This window comes from Callorhinus ursinus, unplaced genomic scaffold, assembly GCF_003265705.2.
Source record: "Callorhinus ursinus isolate GAN/ISIS: 27379988/994484 unplaced genomic scaffold, GSC_fseal_2.0 scaffold13, whole genome shotgun sequence".
In the NCBI taxonomy this organism is placed as follows: Eukaryota; Metazoa; Chordata; class Mammalia; order Carnivora; family Otariidae; genus Callorhinus; species Callorhinus ursinus.
Genome location: NW_027397075.1, coordinates 25,703,973 through 25,724,261, shown reverse-complemented (window position 1 = coordinate 25,724,261; position 20,289 = coordinate 25,703,973). Strand labels below are relative to the sequence as shown.

The 20,289-nt window shown below is 44.8% G+C and overlaps 1 protein-coding gene across 7 annotated transcripts in view; it reads left to right on the top strand.

The window, feature by feature from the left end:
- Window positions 1-20,289, top strand: part of ILDR2 (immunoglobulin like domain containing receptor 2) — a 60,081-nt gene that overhangs the window by 28,076 nt on the left and 11,716 nt on the right. For 3 of the 7 annotated variants that reach the window (XR_012380524.1, XM_025877689.2, XM_025877688.2), the window contains exons 4-7: window positions 6,390-6,446; window positions 9,253-9,399; window positions 10,519-10,695; window positions 18,705-18,818. Coding sequence is in view for 6 of the 7 variants with exons in the window: in XM_025877689.2 (XP_025733474.1) it covers window positions 6,390-6,446; window positions 9,253-9,399; window positions 10,519-10,695; window positions 18,705-18,818 (495 nt within the window). In the remaining variant the exon portion in view is untranslated. The remainder of the gene's footprint in view (window positions 1-6,389; window positions 6,447-9,252; window positions 9,400-10,518; window positions 10,696-18,704; window positions 18,819-20,289) is intronic. The other 4 variants (XM_073899947.1, XM_073899946.1, XM_073899948.1 and 1 more) reach the window with 4 other exon arrangements.

The window sequence follows — 20,289 nt, the reverse complement described above, 5'->3', positions numbered from 1 at the left end:
AATTATATTTATTGAATGCATGGTTGCTATGGGAATATAGAATAAAAACAGGGATGTGTGTGCACTTGGGAAATTTCCAGTCTATTTGGGATTCCAAATAGCCATAGAAACAACTTTACACTTAAGGGGGCCAGAGAAAACCATCTGCTCTCCTCAAAGACTTAAGAGAGAAACATTTTGGATGGTTAGGAGCTGAGAGACCAGGGGGTGGGTACAGTACATCCCTGAAAATGGATCTAGGGCATGTTAGGAAAGCTTGGAAGTGGGATGAAGCCCAGATGTGCATTAAACAGGAGGGAGAAGAGGGGAATGGCAAGGAACTGGGGAAGAAAAGCATTCTGAACATCTGATCATCCTGAACAGAAAGGTCATTAGAATGAATATTGGCAAACCTGAGGAGGACTCCAAGGTAATACATTCAAAGAAATGAATGAAGATAATGATGCTGTGAGCAGTGGTAACATCATAAGTATGAAGGAAGTATTGTTTTTTTCTCCTCCTTGTGAGTTCCAGTGCCTTAAATAATTTAGTGTCTGTTGTCAGCAAGTAAGTGAATAGCAGATCTAGGATCTGAAAACAAGTTTGTCCTAAATCTAGGATTTCTGTACCTTCTGTTGCACTTTGAAGATCCTGGACTAGTAATCAGAGTTTAGACTTAAGTTTTAAGAGTAGAGACAAAAACAACTTTTTTGGCTGAATTTTGTATGCATATTGTATCTCTCTGTAATGATTGCCTTAGAAACACCATAGCCTGGGAGTGTGCAGCTTGTGGGGTGTGGGGTGGGGTGTTGCCTCAATCCCCTTAGATAGCAAGATGGCATTTGGGGGTGTTGCAAGGACTAGAGGATGCTCCTGGCATTGAGCCCTGAGTCCAGGGGTGCTAAACATTCTCCAGTACATAGAATAGTGCTAAATGAATGAATGAATGTTTCCTTCATGTTCTTTTTCCATCTGGGATAAAAAGTACTCTCATGAATGATGAACCAAAAGTCCAGCCAGAAGCTCAAGCATAGCGGGCAGTGGGGATTTGCTACTGGAAACACTTCAAAGTCCAGTTGGGTGAGGTGGGCTGCTCGGGAGGCCGAGCACGAGCACGGTGCACAGCCCCTCAGGGCAGCCTCCTTCCAGGGCTTTGCGAGAATGGATTTCAGAGTGTGTGTGGTAAGGATTTGAACAAAGCAGGAGACTGAGAAGTGTATTAGCTGGTTTTGTTAGTAAAGAAGGTAAGTAAATCCTGCCTTGAGGAGCCTGGCCTACCAAGAAAAGAGCATTTGAACCTTGGGGAAATGTCACTAGGATGTGGTTCATTGTGAAATGTGCAAAGATAAGGCCACGAGGAGAAGAGAAGTGGGAAAACAGGCAAGGACTGTGTTTCTGGGGAAAGGCCTCATGACTAGGTGGAAGCTGATGTCAAAAATGGAAAACAAAACAAAACAAAACTGATGATGATTGGATTTGGCAGGAGGAAAGTCCTTTGACCTTAATAAGTTTGTGAAACAGAAGCAGGCAACTACAGTTGGGTCTTAGATCAACATTGTTGGACAAGCTACACAGGCTAACAGTGAGCCTCTCAAGCATAGGGTTCACGCCTTATTCCTCTGTGTCTCCACCTGGCACAGTCCACGTTTCTTGGTTGACTGAATGATGAATGAATGAATTGGAGACATTCCAGAAATGAGCTGGTTTTCAGGAATATGTACAAGTTGATTCACTACAGCACTTTGCAAAGGCAGAGTACTTTGCAGTCATTTCTGTTATTGTTTATTAGTTTGTAGCAGCATGGTGAATGTCTTTGAATTAGCTCATACTGTGTTATGATGTATTCAGTAATCATTTTCTGGTCACAACTTTAAATGGGGATAACTTCAATGTGTCAGTGGTAGGAAACAGCTGAAATAGGGAATTATATAGGTAAGGTACAGGGTCGTTTTATTCACAATGCATGTTTCTGCCCTGATCATTCAACCCAAAGTATTGTGAATGTTTTTGGCTGCGAAGTTTGTGATGGTAATTGTACGAAGCGGGCACGTGTGTGTGTGTGCATGTACAAACTATTAGTATGCCTAATTTGTTTGGTCTATTCATGTGGAAATTTCTTAAAAGTAATGGATTCTGCAAGGTTTGGGGAAAACTGTTTGAAGGCTTACATAAAAACAGTATTTTCTACTGATAGTTTGAGCTGTGGTTTGAAAAGCATAGATGTGGTCTTCTATTTGCAGGGTTTGTTTTCTATCCTTTCCTCAGACATTAAAGTGACTTGTAATTGCCCCTCTTAAACTGAATCCTGGAAGAATAGCAATGATTCACAAGTGTTGGCAAAGTGCTACTGAAATCTGGAAAGTATTTACTGGAATTGTTTGGACTTTCTAAGATCAGACCTTCAGTGGATGTGATAGAATAGGAAGAAAAGATAGAGCATTTCTAGCTGGCAACAGCATTTCTTTGGAATTGTTAGTCAAGAAGCTGGAAGCAAAATGATTTTCAGAAATATATGATTCCGGCATAAATCTACTTTTAAAAATGCCTTTAGTCCCAGTAAAATATAAATTGTGGTATAAAAGCCAGAGAGATTTGTGCACTCTCTGCTGTTGACATGATAGAGTTGTATTGTCTGCTATCCCCAAACTCCTACTATGCCCTGAATTCTGAAGACATTAAATTTCACCCACTGGATGGCAAGATTCTGTCACCCATCCTGGGGCGAGCAGTACACAGGTGCATTATGGGAAAAGTTCATCTTTCCCTGACTGATGCTTCAGGGAGAATGAGAAGCTTGAGGTATGTCTTTCTGTTGGAGTAACAAGCTTTGTGAATCTCCTGTCCGTATTTTTGATACCACCCTATCCTTAAGCTTTTAAATTACAAATGTAAAAATATAACCTAGAAATGAAAATTCCTTCATTGTTCTTCCGTGATGCCCATTCCAGCTCCCCAGAAATAAGGGCGAACAGTTTGGTGTGTAATACTCTTGCTTTCAGATTTTAATTTGAACGTAGGTTCCTAGAGCTCCTATTCACTGACGTTCTGTATGTAGAAACAATGTCAGAAGACCAACAAGGTAACCTAAACAGCCTGTGGGAAAACCCAGCTTTTGTGTTTTACGTGCCCAATAAATATATTGGTCTGTATATACCCGTCGGTGGTTGCAAGTATGTGATCTCTGGGCCCTATACAGCCCCAAAATATATTTCGTATAGCTTGTCCAGTGTGTTAAAAAAGTCTATGAATCCATTGCCAGCATTTGAAAATCAGGGTATTTCACACAAAAGTCTGTGGTGTGGCTAATCTTGAAAAATAGGAAGACCTGCAGCTATGGAGACACATTCCTATGGGGCAGCAATTGGCTAGAGGTGAGTAGTAACAGCCCTTCTAGACACATAATCTGCCATTCGCTTCACCCCCAAATGCTCCCTGTTGGATTACATTTGGCTAGCTGCATTTACTTGCCTTACCTGTTGTCCCTATAAACATACAGAGCTGCGTTTGCAACTCTAATCGTTTAGTATAAGATTTGAGAGCCAAAAATATTATAGATAGGGGGCCATATAATTAATTGTCCAAAATAGGACACCTTGAGAGTAAAAAGTAGTGCTATTAATATTTATACCAGGACAGTGGGCACACACCAGGACATATGGTCTCCATCTTTACAGATCACTTTATTCAATCACTTCTTCATTTCTAATGAGAAAATGGAGACCTAGAAAGAGGGTTGCCTATGGTAGTCACCAAGTAAACTAATGGCAAAGCTGACTCCCAGTATCCTGACTCCCAGTCCACTGCTTTCTCCAGTATAATGTCATCTATATAACATATATGAGCTCCATATTTTCCTTGAGTATATGGATTTCTTTTTTCTTTTTTTTAAAGGTTTTATTTATTTATTTGACAAAGAGAACTAGAGAGCACAGGCAGGGGGAGCAGCAGAGGGAGAGGGAGAAGCAGGGAGCCCAATGTGGGGCTCGATCCCAGGACTCTGGGATCATGACTGGAGCTGAAGGCAGACACTCAACCATCTGAGCCACCCAGGTGTCCGAATATATGGATTTTTTTATAGTTAATAATTATCACATGGCTAATTCCCCGTGAGGGTGTACAAATCTGTAGTTTATATCATCAATAATATTTCTCTTATGAATGTACTTAATTACGGGCTATCGCACATCTAGAGATGTTTAAAACATTGGTAGGCTTGAGAGCTCAAGAGTAGACACAAGGAAAGCCTTTGCATTTCACTAGATACAATAAGAGATAGATTCAGAAGTGCTAATTGTCTGGGTTTTTAAAAAATCACCATTAAGTAAGTATCCGATAACTAGCTTGCTAAAATGCTGTATATTGACTTCTTGATCACTGGCTATTGGCTGGTAATTAATATTAATTATGTCTTTAAGAGATGGCCAACATCCCAAATTCCCCAGTCCTTGACCAGTTGTTTCCTTGTTGAGTTTCCAAGAGATACTTGTACACAGAACACTCCAGATGAGACCAATGCATGCGCTTAATTACTTGCTCAGACTCTGGTCCCAAATCCCTGTCTGGTATTCCATCCTACGAACTGGGTTAGACCATATGTGAGTCTCAGAGGCACGTCTTAGCATTTCATGAAGGCTTAGGCTAAAGGCTAGCCTGAGAATTCTCCTTCAGGATGCCTTTTTCCAATGTCCCACTTGGCTCCTGTATGTTCCTCCAAGAGACCTTGCAAACAGCAGACCATCCTTAGCATGTTAGCTGCACAAGATAGAGGACCGAAAGAAGCCCTTCTTGCCAAAACCTAAAACAGAGCTAGCCTAAGTCACTCATTCTATAACTTCCTTGACCTTGGAATGTATTGTGGTCCCAATTAATTTTTTCCAATGAGGGACCATTACCCACGCAGTACATAGGACCAGGGCACATTTTACCGCATTGGCCTTGCATGGTTAGGGAGAGCCAAGAAAAAGTCAATGTCCTGGAGGAGCTGCTTTTTCTTTGACTTTTATCAGAGCTGCTTTTCTATGGAGTGGTTTGATAGAGGAGGGGATCAGTGACCGACCAATCATGACCAACCTTTAGATTCAAAATATAAATCACACAAGTGGGTAACTTTTTTCTAATGCACCTCAACGAACTAAATGAGCCAAATCCATATGCATGAAACAGACCCCTCAAACTGTGTATTCAGTACTGACACGTGGCTACTGAGCCTTTGAAGTGTTAATATTTTGGCTACATTGGTATGAGTAAAACATAGTATTAAATTTCTTTCTTTTTTTAATACTCTTTAATATGATTGCTAGAAAAGCTAAAATTACGTGTAGCTCACATTCTCTTTCTAATGGACAGAGCTGTTCTAGGGGTGTGTGTTATGCACATAAGTGAAGTGAGATTCAGTTGCATGCTTAGGTGGTACCACAGTGGCTTTTTGCCATCAGCAGTCTGAAATGAGGGCAATTTGCTAGTTGCTTCATCAGGCAGCTTGTTTATTAGCAAGGCTTCAGTGAGGCAGAAACATCTGGGACAGGTGCAAAAGTCGTATCAGGGCCTTTACATTTATCTTGATTTGAGAACATGGCGAAAGCATTCAGTGCTTCTTTCTATAAATCAGGCTAGCTGTTAAAAGGACTAACCTCCTCCCCCGCATCTCCCACAATCTTGGTTCCTGCGCAGCTCTTTGCCGTCCAGAGCCCCGAGGGGCACCTGTTCTGACACCAGCCCTTAAGCTCATCTGCTGTATCATGCAGAAGGCACTTGGGGTCATTCAATGCCAGCTGTGGGTCCCATATGGAAAAGCCATACCACATACATATGTATGGAGTATTTCTGAAACCAGAAGGAGTGTAGAAGAGGGTGTAAGTCATCTAGCTTTATCTTTTCCTTGCCTTTGAAAATTTTAATCATTGAAACATCTTTAGGCTATAAATAGAATCATGTAGTGAGACGATTCTGGGTTAAAACCAAATATGTACTTGTGTTTTGATATGGACATAGGATTGTGTATGGATGTATGAAAATGTAGGTTGCACGGCTAGATACAGATGGGTTTGATTTTCCGATAAAATGTGTGGAGAAGAATGTATAAATGAATGGAGATGGTGTATGTCAGTCTGCTCAAGCAGGGCTTTTCATATTTGAAGCAGAGATTTCCTCCTTCTATAAATAGTTGGAGAGAAAGTTCTGTTTCTGCTTCCATCTGGTTTAGGTGCAAAGTTCACTTACATGGCTGCCAAAGATTGATGGAGAAAGTTTTTCTCTTGACTGAGCTCAGCCTCTGTGACTTGTCTCTCCTACCACAAAGAGCCTGGGTCCATGGCCGTGCGTAGGGTTGGTGCCAACCGGAGCCAGCCTTGAAGCAGTATTTTCCTTTGGAGTAACCTCTTTCCTTCTTCTTTTCCTTCCACCTCTTCTAGGCAGGACAGGGCTGCTTGCTGATCTCTTGCCCAGTTTTGCTGTGGAGATTATGCCAGGTATTCAGTCATTTAACTCTTTATTTGCTTAATTTGCTGTCACTCCATCTGTCTTGCTTCTGCATTAGTCACTAATTGCTCCTTTAATTTATTTGCACATTTGTCTGTATGTTTCTGTGGTCTTTTCCAGGATGAACTAAGCCCAGTGGAAAAGACTTTAAATTGTATTTCTTCTGTTACTAGGCCCTAAAAGAATAATGATAATTAAAATAGGGCTGCAGTGGGGACCCGGTACTTCAATGTCAGGCCTTGCAGGCTCTTTGGCAATCTCCATAACCATTCAGTATCTCAACTGTACCTAGACAGTTATAAGTATCCCCAACAGAGTTATTATTTATCTGCATTTCCTTATTCCCTAAATTATATGTTTACCCATTCATTAGTGTACAATCATGTTACTCTGAATTGCCTTTTATAACTTTATCAAAACATTTTTTCAAGCCTTATGAAAGTAATGCACCCCTCCTCCCTTCAAAAGTACACATTTACAGACCTACATTGCTTTGTATGCAATTTCAGGAGCTTCTTGGGCCCCCTAAGTCCCTGGGATCCATAGACCATATGTCAAGGAAACCCCAGATGCACACCTCTGTCATTTTATGTAGCTTAAGTTGAGTGCACCAGCCTAGACAAGCCAACCTCAGTTCGGGGCAGCCCTAGAGTCTGTAATGGAAGGAGGTTCAGAGAGAAACAAGAGTGAACTATGGGAAAGGACATACGCAAACTCAAGGAATAGGAAAGACTATGATTCAGTCTTGCTTTAGAGGGCTTCTGCCAAAGGGTTAAGAGCCGCATAATTGTTGGGAGCAAGAGAGATACAAAATATTCCTGGCCATTGGTGTTGACTTTATTCAGGTTTTAAGACATCTGAAGTCTTTACAGTTGAGTTTGACTGGTTATTCTTCCATGAATTCTCCTGTTTTGCCATTAGCTGGCCAACCCAAATATGGACAGTCTTCACCCTGATGTTGATCCCAAGGACACAAATAGATACCTCTGTGTGATTCCCCCTTATCCAGAGTTCTGTCAGTTTGTACCCATTTGTTCATCACACACACACACACACACACACACACAGTTCCAAAGCATTGCTTCAAACTAGATGTTGTATCTCCCAGTCTCAAGAAAGAGTTACTGTATTTTTCATATCTGGTCCTTGTCCCTTGACTCTCCCTCCCTTTTGACTCCCAAGAATCCTTTCATGGATAGCATTCTTTTGTTTCTCCGAGGTAGCCTGCCAGTCTGTATCCTTGACTGCTTGACCCTTGTTGTAGCCACCGAGGCACACCACGGTTCTGTTCCTCAGGGCTCATATCTGTCTCAGGCTACATAATGTTATTGTGTTGTAGCTGAGGACCAGGACAAAGGCCTCCACTATCTACTGTCCTCAGCAGGAATGCTCTCCAGACCATTCTCACCAGGCGTAAGACCTTCTCATTTCCTCACTGAAGAGATGGTGACCTGGTTAATTTGAATGTATTTCGGATGGATGAGTGAGGAGGGACATTCAGGAAACATAAGTTGTTTGTTTTCTTCCTGAGGAAATTATGTTCTAAACAAAGGTCAGATAATTTTAACATTAACCCTCCAAAACCCTTTATATAATGAAAATACCGTATTTTCAAGCTCCAACTGAATGTCCATTTAATTGAAGGAAGATTTAATAACCAAAATTCAAGAAAAACATTATGTACTTGAAGTTCACTGTGAAGGGACTTCTGGTAGGTGGCTTTCAATCAGAACCAACCACTTTAATCTTTGGGCTTTGAAATCCTGGCTCACTCCAGTCTGTCCCAGGCCTCCAGGGGGAAGCTGGGTCCTATAGCCAAGTCCCAAAAGCACGATGTAAAGTCACGCGAGGGTCACAGTCATTTTTATGTAAGCCAAATGGAATTTGTTTCCTTTTGTGAATCTTGTGGGTGAGCACATGAGCTAGAATTTGTGTTCGGCCTCTGGAAGAGGTGTGAAAATAGCAGAAGTTAACAAACAGCCGGTGAGGTTGTCAGAGCCCTGAGCTGTCGTCTGAGCTGGCTCTGCTGGCTGTTTAGCATGGTCAGCCCGAGTGCCATCCAACCAAGCCACTCCTGGGACCTGCGGACAGCATATTCTCTTCCTGAGTCTTTGTGTCCAGTTTTCTCTAGCCCGGGTTTGTTCCACAGATAAAAGCAAAAGGTTTTGATCTCAGCCTTGATGCTGAGTACAGGAAAGGTGTTATGGGCAGGGGGAGGAGGGGTTTGGTCAGCAGGGAAGGTCGATGAATACGTAAGAAAGACCTGGACCACCTGAATATGTTCTGATTTAGACCATGTGACATGGAGAACTTTTTCTCAGGACTTATATTTTTATGGGTAAGAATCACTTGACCACAAAAGAAACATATTCGCAGAACCCACCGCTTCATAGCTCAGCCAACAAGATTCCTCCTCTCCCCCGCCAGGAGTGTTTCTGCTCTGGTGCCATACTTGTTCTGACACTACAGTTGATATGGTAAACCCTTTGCCCAGGAGGGGGCCCGGAAACTCCCCCACCACCTTGTGCTGGTCATTACGTGTGCTCAATATGACCCTAGGCAACCTTCTTTCCTCTTCTCCATACCCCTGCCGTGTTGAGTCTACTTCTCACTCTCAGAGCTCCTCCTGAGCTGGGGGGGGGGGGGGCCCCGGGGCCCTGTCATGGGGTGCTTTCAGCCCCCGGTCCCCCCCCCCCCCCCCCCCGCCCCACTCCTCTGACAGGAGACAGCGATGAGAGCGTGCCTGTCCCAGCGGTGGGCCACCTCCAGTGTGGGTTTCTCTGTGCGTCCTTCCAGAGTGGGTGTTTGTTGGCCTGGTGATCCTGGGAGTCTTCCTCTTCTTCGTCCTGGTGGGGATCTGCTGGTGCCAGTGCTGCCCTCACAGCTGCTGTTGCTACGTCCGCTGCCCGTGTTGTCCAGATTCCTGCTGCTGCCCTCAGGCCTGTGAGTAAAGTGGCCCGTGCGGGAGACACAGTGATCACAGGGGAGGTCACCTCTCCATCAGACAGCTGTGTGCCCTGAGTTTCTTCTCCACCTCCTGCCCTTCCACCGTAAAAGTTGGTTGTTCCAGGCTCACTGCTCTGCTGGGGTCCCCTGGCTCCCCGAGATGGCCATTCTTGTTTGCCTTCTCACCTGAATGCACTTCTCCGTACTTCTTTTCCACACCACTCACCCCTGCATTTGCATTGCTCATCGGCACTGCTGATGAAAGGAAGGGCAGGTTCCAGATGGTCAGGTTGTGGGTAAAGCTTTTGCCTTCTCTGCAGGCCTTCAGGCTGGAGGAAACCTTCCCTGGTCATGCCTCTCAAATGCAGAGAACTCCCCTTTTTACAAGCAGAGTGTGCAGACGGCAGCCTTTGCATACCATCCGGCCATGGATGAGTTTTCTTTATTCCCGTGACAAAATGGCCCACCAAGGGACTGGTCCTCATTTGGGGATTCACAGGGCATCTTACTGACCGAGCCCGTGCAGCCACTAAGTTGGGCCGCCCTGCCAGAAACCAAATACATCCTGAAGGAGGAAGACATACATGTCTCTTTAGTGTCCTTGGGAATAAAGCAGTTTCCAGGAGGAGTCAGGTTATTTGCCCTGCCTTTGAGATCACAAAGCAGAGCCACGTGCAAGCTCATTGCCTGCCTTGCCTCTCCAGAAGAGGTGTAGGATCCTCCTGGAAGCAGCCCCGGGTGGCCTGCGGCCAGGCTTCCTCCAGAGGGACTGAGGCAGCCTACAGACAGTGTGGTCAAGAGTGGTCTGTGGGGGTCACTGCGGAGGCCGCCATGACAGCTCCTAGTGCTGCGTCATCACTCCAGTGCCGGCTGCTAAACACTGTAATTCCTTACATCGTCGCCTTTCGGTGGAGCTGGAGGAGCCCAAGGGAGTGGGGGAGAGTGGTTCCGACCAATCCGTTCAGGCCTAGGCGAACGCGCACGCATGCCCGCGCGCATGCGCGCACGCACACATCCAGGCGCTCCCTTAAGCGCATCCTCAGGCAGTTTTGGTGTGAGGGTTGTGGAGGGTGGGACGATAATATAATCTCTTTTGCTCTTCATCTCCCTCCACAGTGTACGAAGCAGGGAAAGCAGCAAAGGCTGGGTACCCTCCCTCTGTCTCCGGTGTCCCCGGCCCTTACTCCATCCCCTCTGTCCCCTTGGGAGGAGCCCCCTCATCTGGCATGCTGATGGACAAGCCGCATCCACCTCCCCTGGCACCAAGTGACTCCACTGGAGGAAGCCGCAGTGGTAAATGTAGTTCCAGACTGCCCGGCCCCATGCTCCTCTCTGGCTTCCACTCTGGCTCCTTACTGATAGGAACCATCAGCTCCATGATTCTTCCTTGGAAAATGATGATCTCCATTCCAGAAATGGGATCCCTCCAGCTGTATCAGATATCATCTGGAGTGCATGTCGGGCTTTCCAAGGACTGCAGGATGTAGCTGTCCCTGCTCTCTTCCCAGGCTCCTCAATAACTAAAGTGATAAGGAAAAGAGGCAAGGTACCCCTTGAATGTTGATCGTCCAGTTAATAAATAGTTATCTCATGCCTATCTAGTGTTCAGGACTGTAACAGGCACTGTGAGGAACATTAAGAAGTATAGGACTTGGTTTGCATAGGAAGCAGTGTGGCCCAGCCAGGGAGAGAGGTTGGGTTTTTATTAGGACAGTCAGATACTACAAAGAGTGTGGTACTGGGAGGTCAAAGAAGAAAGAGCTGGAGCGGTTACAGATGGTTCAGGGAAGAGGTGGATTTGAGCTGGGCCTAGAGGAACAGAAAGGAATAGAACAGAGAAGGGGGTGCTCAGGAGGGACACATGGCGGGAGCCTGGAGCTGGAAGAACAGGGTGGGTGTTTGACAGTCTCCAACTTGGCGGACCGGAAGAAAGTGGAGGGCTTTGGTGGAGCCTCATCCAGATTAGGGTAGGCCTTGAAACCCGCCCAGGAGAGCCTGGGGCTTGGTGCCGTAAGTGAGCGGGAGCCACTGCAGGAAGGTGTTCCTGAGTTCTTGGAGAGGTGACACGCTGACAAGGCTAGTGGTAGTGGAAGAGAGTGGGATCAGAGATCCCGAGCTGAGATGTGACTGAAGCCATTCAGGGGCTATGAGAGCATCTGGGCCTTGACAGAGGCCATGGGAATTGAAATGAGGAGGCAAATCTGAGAGATTCTTCAAAATACGACTTTAGGGAATGAAGGAAAGGGAGGCTTCAGGATGAGCCCAAGTTGTCTAGTGCTGCACATCATAGACAGACTTAAGTCATTGGTAAGGAGAGCTTATTTGGATGGAGATTAGCCATGTTATCTTAGGGCATGATGAATTCGTGGTTATTGGCAAGGGCAGAGGGGTAGAGGGGTGGGGGGGCATTCAGACGTAGCTTTCCTGGAGGCATTTGAACAGGATTACAGAGTAGTAAAGGTTAGAGGTGTGTGAAGTATCTTTAGGAGGTGATTTTTAAATTCCTAGGTGTAGATGAGGCAGTAGTGTTGGTAAAACAGACATCTGTCCCCTGGAGGTATCTGGACTTCTTACAGTGGGAGCAGGGAAGAGAATCTTGCCCACTGAATGAACTCTCAGTGCTTGACCGTGGAAGGAGTAGATATCCTCAGTGACTAATTGGTATTTGTGTTTTTTTCTCTCCCTGGAACTATTAGTAGAATTCTGACGTCTGAGCCTGGGAATGAGTCACAGACTGAGAAGTAAAAGTTAATGATCAAGGACGCACAGGGAATTAGAGAGATAAAGACAATACAGTTCATTTCCCCAAGGATGGTGCGGGCCAGGGGACATTAATGGAATTTGTCTCATATTTTATTTGCAGCTTCCCCTTTCTCCAGTCTTTTTATCCTTCCTTCCCAGCAGAACCATTCCCTCTTACTTTTTTTTTTTTAAAACGGATTCTCATAATGAAAAGATTCTTATTCATAGGATGACAAATACTTCCTCTCTCCTGATTTCAACCTTTTTCTAGTTCCTGCTTGTTGTAGTTCCATCATCTTGGCCCTATCCTGCCATACTAACCAACTGCAATTAGAAATGGTTTGGGGGCTCCTGGGTGGCTCAGTCGGTTGAGCATCCAACTCTTGATTTCGGCTCAGGTCACGATCTTAGGGTGGTGAGATCGAGCCCCATGTCGGGCTCCACACTCAGCTGGGGCGGGGGGGGGCGGGTTAGTCTGCTTGAGATTCTCTCTTTCCCTCTGCTTTTGCCCCTCCTCCCTGCACACACACACTCTCTCTCAAAATAAATAAATCTTAAAAAAAAAAGAAGTGGCTCGAAAAATAGGAACACTTCTTATTTCACATAGCAAGAAATCCCAAGGAAAGATGGCTCCAGGGTTGGTTAATTGATCAGTTCAGGTGGCACCACTGAAGGACCTAGTCCTTTCCATCTCTTGTTCTGTCCTGGACTGGCTCCCCTCATGATCCTATGATGACCGCCATAGTTCCAGGTACTAAATGCGTTCAGAGATAGAAAAACATATGCTTCTTTCTTGTGCTGCTTTTCTCAAGAGTGAGGAAACCTCTTCCAGAAGCCCGTCTCCTTCTAACAGACTTCTCCTTGCAGTTTTATTGGCAAGAATTGTGTCTTGTGCCCATTTCTATACCAGATTGGCTTGAACTAATACAAGGCTCATCTCTTAGGCCAGAACACTATCCATCTTGGAAATGAACAAAATCAGGTTTCTCTTAACAAGGAAAAAAGGAAGGATGCACAGCTGATGTCGGACACAGCTAGTCTGGCCCAGGGTGTCATTATCTGGTTCATTGAGTCAGGGCGGAATTCTTCATGATCCCCCCAGTGGACACATTTCTGTACTCATGGTCCCATGGCTAGACTTACTGATGGCATTTGGCTATTTGTCCTTTAAGAAAAAGGTGGCTTAAGCCAATGTTTCATGTAGCTTATTTTTGAAAGCATGTTAGAGATGTAAAGAAACACTGATTTAAAAGATGTAAATTTAGCCTATTTTATAGTTATATGCTACTTTAATTTTAGGGATTTTAGGGTAATCATCTAGGAACAGTGATTTTTTTTCAGATTACATTTGTACACCATACCCTTTTGAGCCCTCTGGGTAGTTGAAAAGGCAAGGTTACCAAATGGGAGCGATGAGAGGCAACCTGATTCCTTCCCCTGTTCTTCATTTGAGATCTCTGTTCCAATAGAAGAAGACTGTCACCTCCTGTCCTGCTCTGGTTACAGCCTCTTCATCTTTGTCAAGGTTCTCTTTTTACTGAGTATCCACACTCCATCCGGTTGGAAGATTGGCTCTCATCACCAGCCTTTCCTTCTGTAGTGACTCCTTCCTAGCAGCATTCAAACCATGCTTAATATAACAATTTGCAAAACCCCCATAGTCCTCTGATGTTACTTCCCTGTCCCTTTTCTCCTCTTCACAGCCAAACTCCTTCAGTGTTTTGAATATCTTCATGTCTCCGTTTCCTCTGCTCTTCACCAACTTCCCAACTAACTTCCATCTTGCTATCACTTCCAAAAAGCAGTGCTTGTGAAGATTGCCCTATTGCTAAGTCTAATGGATACTTCTCAGTTCTTATATCCCTTGACTTCTCGAAAGCATTTACCACCTGTGTCCCCACTCATCTTTCTTTGCCTTCTGCAGCACTTTACGTAGTCATTTTCCTACCTATTCTGCTATTTGCTGGCTCTCCTTCCTCTGCACACACCCCGGATGTTGGTGTTCCTGTTTTGTCCAAGGTCCTCTCCCTGGGGAATCTAACCTACTCCCATGGCTCAGTCATCTTGTTCATGCTCATGAGTCCCAGTCATGATCTCCAACCCCTCCTCTGCTCCTCGGTCCCATATATCAAACTGCCTTCTGGACGTTTCACAGCCATTTCAAACTTAAACTCTAGGAAATTGAATTAATCTGCTGTTTTTGGACTTCAGACGAACCCCTGCATTCCTTATCGCCGTGGATGGCACTGTTGTCCACCTAGCAGCCCACACCAGAAGCAGGGACCTCACCCTGATCTCTTCCTCACTTCCCTCATCTGGTTCGTCACCAAGTCCTTCAGATTCGACCTCAAAATAACCTTGAGTTGGTTTACTTTCTTCCGTCTCTATAATACTATCCTAGTCCTTGCTCCTGTCATCTTCCTCCTTGATTAATGCAACTCTCTCCTACCTCGGCTTCCCACTGCTTCTCTTGCCTTGCTCGAATCCATTTTCACATCTACCTGGCCCCCACTCATCCTTCCTACAAAAGAATTGAGTAGGCAAGTAGGGTTTTGAAATGTCATTTTCGAAACTAATAAGGATGTGTGTCTATATATATGCCTACTGTATGTATACAGAGAATATGCAAATTTTAAGCATCACTTCTCCCACAGTGGAGCTGCGATCACCCTGGGGGTGGAATCTGGCAGCTGTTCCATCATCCATAAACAGCCTTACTTAGCTCATTAAGATAGGACAGGAAAAACAAGGCGATAGCCATGGGTATCTGCCTTAGAGACTTCTTTTGCAAGTTGTGTAAGTTAGATTTGGCTGGAAAGGAGAAAGTAGCTGAAAAATAGTCAATTTTCAGCTAACTGGGTCAAAAGTATCCACTCAACTACTTTAACAATAAGAATTTTTGAAGTGATAGTTTGGTATCAAAATGGATATCCCAGTATTCCATCTCCACTAAAACCAAAGTTCCCAAGGCTAATAAGTTAGAGGAGCTGAAGTATGAAGAGCCACACCAACCAAAGGACCTGGACCGGACAGAACTTGAAAAAGATAAATCATCCATCCACCCTAAACTGTAATATCCCTGGGGGAAAGAGGTCATTTTCCAAAAAGTGCTGGACGTCGGGCCAGTAGTCTAGGACATGTCTTATTAAAATTATCACCCTACATCGGAGTTCTCTGATCTTCAGCAAATTACGGATTAAACAAACAAACAAACAAACCCAACACTCTTTGCTGGGAGAATTGCCTCGCTTTTAAGCTACTGAAACCAAATGATGATACCTCTAAAGTCTAAATGTCAATACTTTGCCTCTGTCCTTCGTGGCAAATTGGAGGGATTTAGGTTTCTGAAGACATTAGCTGGTGTGACTGAGAAGTCAAGGCTGCAAGTATCAATTCTCGTGGAGTCTCTGTATAATGCCAGTACTGAGAGCCTCGTTTGAGGCTGCCAGTAGTTACTGTAACTTCTCAGGGACATGATAACCTGTGCATACATAATCAAGTCGGTCTCCTAATGAGGGTGATCATTTGTTATAATGGCACAGAAAACAATCTAAGCTCTAGTCCAAGTTGCAGTTCACCGAGAGGTTTCCACCTGGTGCTGAGAATGGCCGCCACCTCCCGCCACAAGGGGAGAGCTGGTACCTTGTTCCATAACAGCAACCCCCCACCTCCACCCCATCTCAGTATGACTGAAGGTTTACCGTAATAGTGCTTCACATATTAAAAACACCTAGATAGAACCACAGCTCAGGTAGAGTAGGCCCCTTCTCTAATGCCTATCAAATGCTAGTTTTCTCCTTTAAAAAATAACCATCAGCAATAACAACAAAACTTGCCTAAGCCTTGCTGCTCCCTCAAGCTACCATTCAAGTCCTCCCCTTCCTGGTCAAAACCCACCAATAAACCAACCACATGGCTGCTTCTTACTTACTTCGTAATCCCTTGTAATGTAGTTTCTATTCCTGATTTCTGTTCATTCGTTCGTTCGTTCATTCATTCATTCGTTCGTTCGTTCATTCACTCATTCATCCATTTGTCCAAACACAAATGTTTTGAATGTCTACAGTGTGCCAGGCTCTGTGCTAAGTGCTGGGGATGCAGAGATAAACAGAGAGAACTGGTCCTTATCCTCAGGAAGTTGACAGTCTAGGGAGGGAAACTCTACTGAAAATACTATTTCCAAAGAAATCATGAACTTCACCACCATCCCCAGACTGGCCCCGTTCAGTTCAAACAGACATATATTAAGTGCCTACTAAGCAGTGTCCTGGGCTTTGCTGGGATCTAGAATAAAGAATTCTTTTCCTTCAAGCATCTTTGGGAAGATTAGACATTTATACAGATAATTTGGAACAAACTAGAATATATTGAGGGTCATAACAAAAGTTCAGAGTAAATGATTTATAAGAGAGAAATGAGATGGAGAGAGAGAAAGAAGAAATAGAACTTTCTAGCTATGAGAATCAGAGAAAGCTTTTTGGATGTGGTGCCATTTGAGCTGCCCCTAATAATTACAAAGAACTCAAAGTTCTCTAATGATTTGGTCTTTGTTGTCTTCTTCTTCTTCTTTTTTAAATTTGTTTCTATATATTTGTCTTCTCTTCTTCATGAAGAGAAAGGTTGGGAAGTATTAGTTGCACTTTACGGACATGAAAACTGGGTTCTTGCTACGTCATCATTTGAGGTCCCTCAATAAACCAGTGGCATGCCTACAAACCCCTGGTTCCCTACTTCCTGGCCCTGTGTTTCATCCATCAGACATAACTGCCTCAGAACAGACATAGCAGTTCCGTGGGATAATTGCATTTTAATTGAACTGTCTGTACAACTCTGTAAACGCCTCTGCAGAAATGGAAGAGTGTGTAGCTTGATAAATAAAATCATTCCTACTAATAATTGCTTCGGCATAAGGATTATGGATCTAACCTCCAGGAGAAGGTGCCACTTAAAAGCGTGTGCTGAGATTCATTAATTTTTTTAAAGTAATTCCACAATTTGAGGTGAATATGAACAGCCCAGAATGTTCTCATATAGAAAATCAGTGCACCTGAAAACGGGTGTGGGGGCGTTCTTTCAGTCTTCAGTGCCAGGGCTGTGATCAGAGTGCTGTGCAGTACTGTATTTTAATCTTCCATGTGCATCGTTTGTGTGCGGGACTTTGTCCGCAGCCAGGGTGACATGACCAGAGAGCAGAAAGCCGAGTCTCCTTGGGAGGCGCATGCGGCCATGTGGTTTCTTTATGGTATTTGCCCTACTTTGGGAACCAAGAATGTTGGGAGTTGGGTTGCTTGCTTCCATCCCATTGTTATAGTCCTGACTGGCCAGAAGATAGGACTGATAGGACTGTGCCTCAGATCATACCACCCATGGCCCAACTACGAGCATTTCCTACTCGGGGCTTTCTTGTCTTCCTCTCCTGTCTCTCCTTACCACCTCTACTTCTGGGCTCCAGAGAGGTTTCAGTCAGATTACGTAGTTCGAGCCCCAGTGCCGCCAGTTATTCTTGAGTAAGTTATGAAACCTCTCTGAACCAAAATTTTCTCAACCATAAATTGAGGCTAATAGTAACTTCATTAGGGGTGGTGAGGAACGGATGTCCATGTAAAGCATTTAGCACAGTACCTAGCACATTTGCAGGGCGCGATGGGGGCTGTCTCTTACCATTTGTTCTGTCCCCATTCCACTGGGTCCTTCTCTCTCTCTTGTTTCTCGTATTTGTGAAGATTACACTTGCTTGTGTCTGATCACCCTTGGGGCTGGTATTGGCCTTGACTGACACTAAGCGATGTGGGCCTTAAACAGCCTTTGTTCCTGACAGTATGAGTGATGGGAATGTAGGAGATGGTCTTATCTCTCATGCTTTAGTTTTGTTTTTTATTAAGCCCCCAAAATAACACCTGCCGGTAACCACATAGCAGCAGGTTGAATTAATCATGTCTAGGATATGGTATTCCCTCTCCTGAAAGGGAAATGTCAAAGAAATAAAATGGAACCATAATTAGCAATCCATGTATTTTGCACCTTATTTTGCACTAATGCATCTCATAGTCTGTCATACTGGCTCCCAGGCACCACCCTGTTATGGAATTTTTGCATCATCTCCCGTGAAACTAGAGGCTTTTGGGCCACCTTCATCAAGGTCGCTGATGTTTGGGTGTCTGTTTTATTTACATGTTCTCCCACCAAGTGAAGATGTGATCCTGAGATGATATAGAGTCATCTGTGTCCTCAGTCTAAAAAATTGTCTTTTTAGTGTGAGTATGCTTCGCTGAGCTTGAAGTAGAGCTACAGGAGGTCAGAAAGTAGGAAGCAGAAGTTAACAAATGACCCAAAATGTACTGTAATAGGACTCTGTTGTTTACCTGCTGTTCCTCCATTCCAGGGGCACCATCTGATAAAAGGGATCACAGGTATGGTTCCATAAGTATAAATACAGATGATTATTTCTGGCGATTTCAAAAAGAGTTGTTATAAGCAAGAACTGTGTGTTTTACTTGGTAAAATAAAGGGAGGCCTCCTCCTGCTTTTTTCAGCTCCCCTTCCTGTCCTTTTCTCAACAGTTCGCAAAGGTTACCGGATTCAAGCCGACAAAGAGAGAGACTCCATGAAGGTCCTGTACTACGTTGAGAAGGAGCTGGCTCAGTTTGATCCAGCCAGAAGGATGAGAGGCAGATGTGAGCGTCTGTTAGTTCTATGTGATCTGTGCATCATGCAGGAGTTCGTGGCTAAAGGGGATTTGGGGGTTACCAAACTTGGGCAGCCCTGAGCTCTCAGGGCTTAGAACTAGCAGGGGTGCTGGTGATGTCCTGAAGAAAGTAGCTCCAAGTACACAGAAGGGAGAAAAAGGGCTCCCGGTGTGTACCACCTTGGCTTAATGCTGTTTCTCACCACCGGGCAGTCAGCATTGCTGGGCCTAGGCAGTCCTGGGCTTAGAAATGTTTTATTCAAAGAGTCCTTCCCTACTACTCTCTTTAAAATACATTCAAAATAATGACTAAAGATGTGAGTTTTTTTTCCAAAGTGAAAACCCCTACCATTGGACAACAGTCCGGCTGCCGACTTGCTACATGGAGGCCTCAGTAAAGTAAAAGGACAAGTCTGCCCAAGGAATCTACAAAAAAGAGGCCTATGTTCCCTCTGAGACGCCCAACAGCAGAGATTGAGGGGCCAGCAAAGAGGCTGCCCCTCTTGTCAAAAGAACTTTTAGATTACTGGGTTTGTAGGTGGCAGGGCCCCAGCCTTCACTCACAGCCCTTGGACACCCTGCAGCTGACACAGCTCATTACTTGGGGCGGATCCCGAATGACCATCTACGATGAGAGACAGCGCGGGGCAGGTCTGACGTGGACGGGCTAATGATTGGAGGGTACGGCAGGCCCAGTAGTGAGGTCACAACATCTCTCTCTCTCTCTGAACCCTCCTCGCCGTGGAAGCTGAGGAGAGGCTTGATGGAGTTGTTGGGGAAACAGTCCCAGACTAGAGGTGCTTTATTCAGATTAAGGACAACATATTCCTCCCAGTTTGCAGTGCTAAATTCATCCTGTCTGAGCTGCATCCATTGCTGCATCCTCCCACCGCACCGGCTATAAAAAGACCATCTCCAGATTGGAATGTCAGGAATGCAGATGTCACTGCACTTGACAAGTTAGTTGTAATGTGTTGTCATGGAGTCCTGTAAGGGGACAGAGATAGCGATCCAGCAGAAGGAGCCTAGGGAGGAAATCTGTGAATCTCTCAGCTCAGAGAAAGAGTTAAAAACTGAGGTTAAAACTGAAGGATGGATCCTGATTTAGGTGATGTCTCCTGTCTACCTGGATTAAAATGGTCTCCAGAGACTGGCTGGTCAGAAGGTAATGGCATCTGAACACCCAAGGGGACCTTAGCGATGGCCGAGGTCGATCTTCACAGTGTACAGGTGAGGAAATAGAAACCCAGAGGGCTGGAGTGACCAGACTGGGACTAGAACCCAGCTCTTCTGATTCCCAGTCCTGTGCTCTTTACACAAGACATTTTTGAGCAAACTGGATGGCTCCATGGCTGTAGCAGCTGTTTCTGTTGAGAGATCACAGCCTTCTACCTCTGAGGACTTTAGTATGTTGGAACAGAAGAGATTGAGGTGGTTGACTCCACCTCTCCCATTTTACA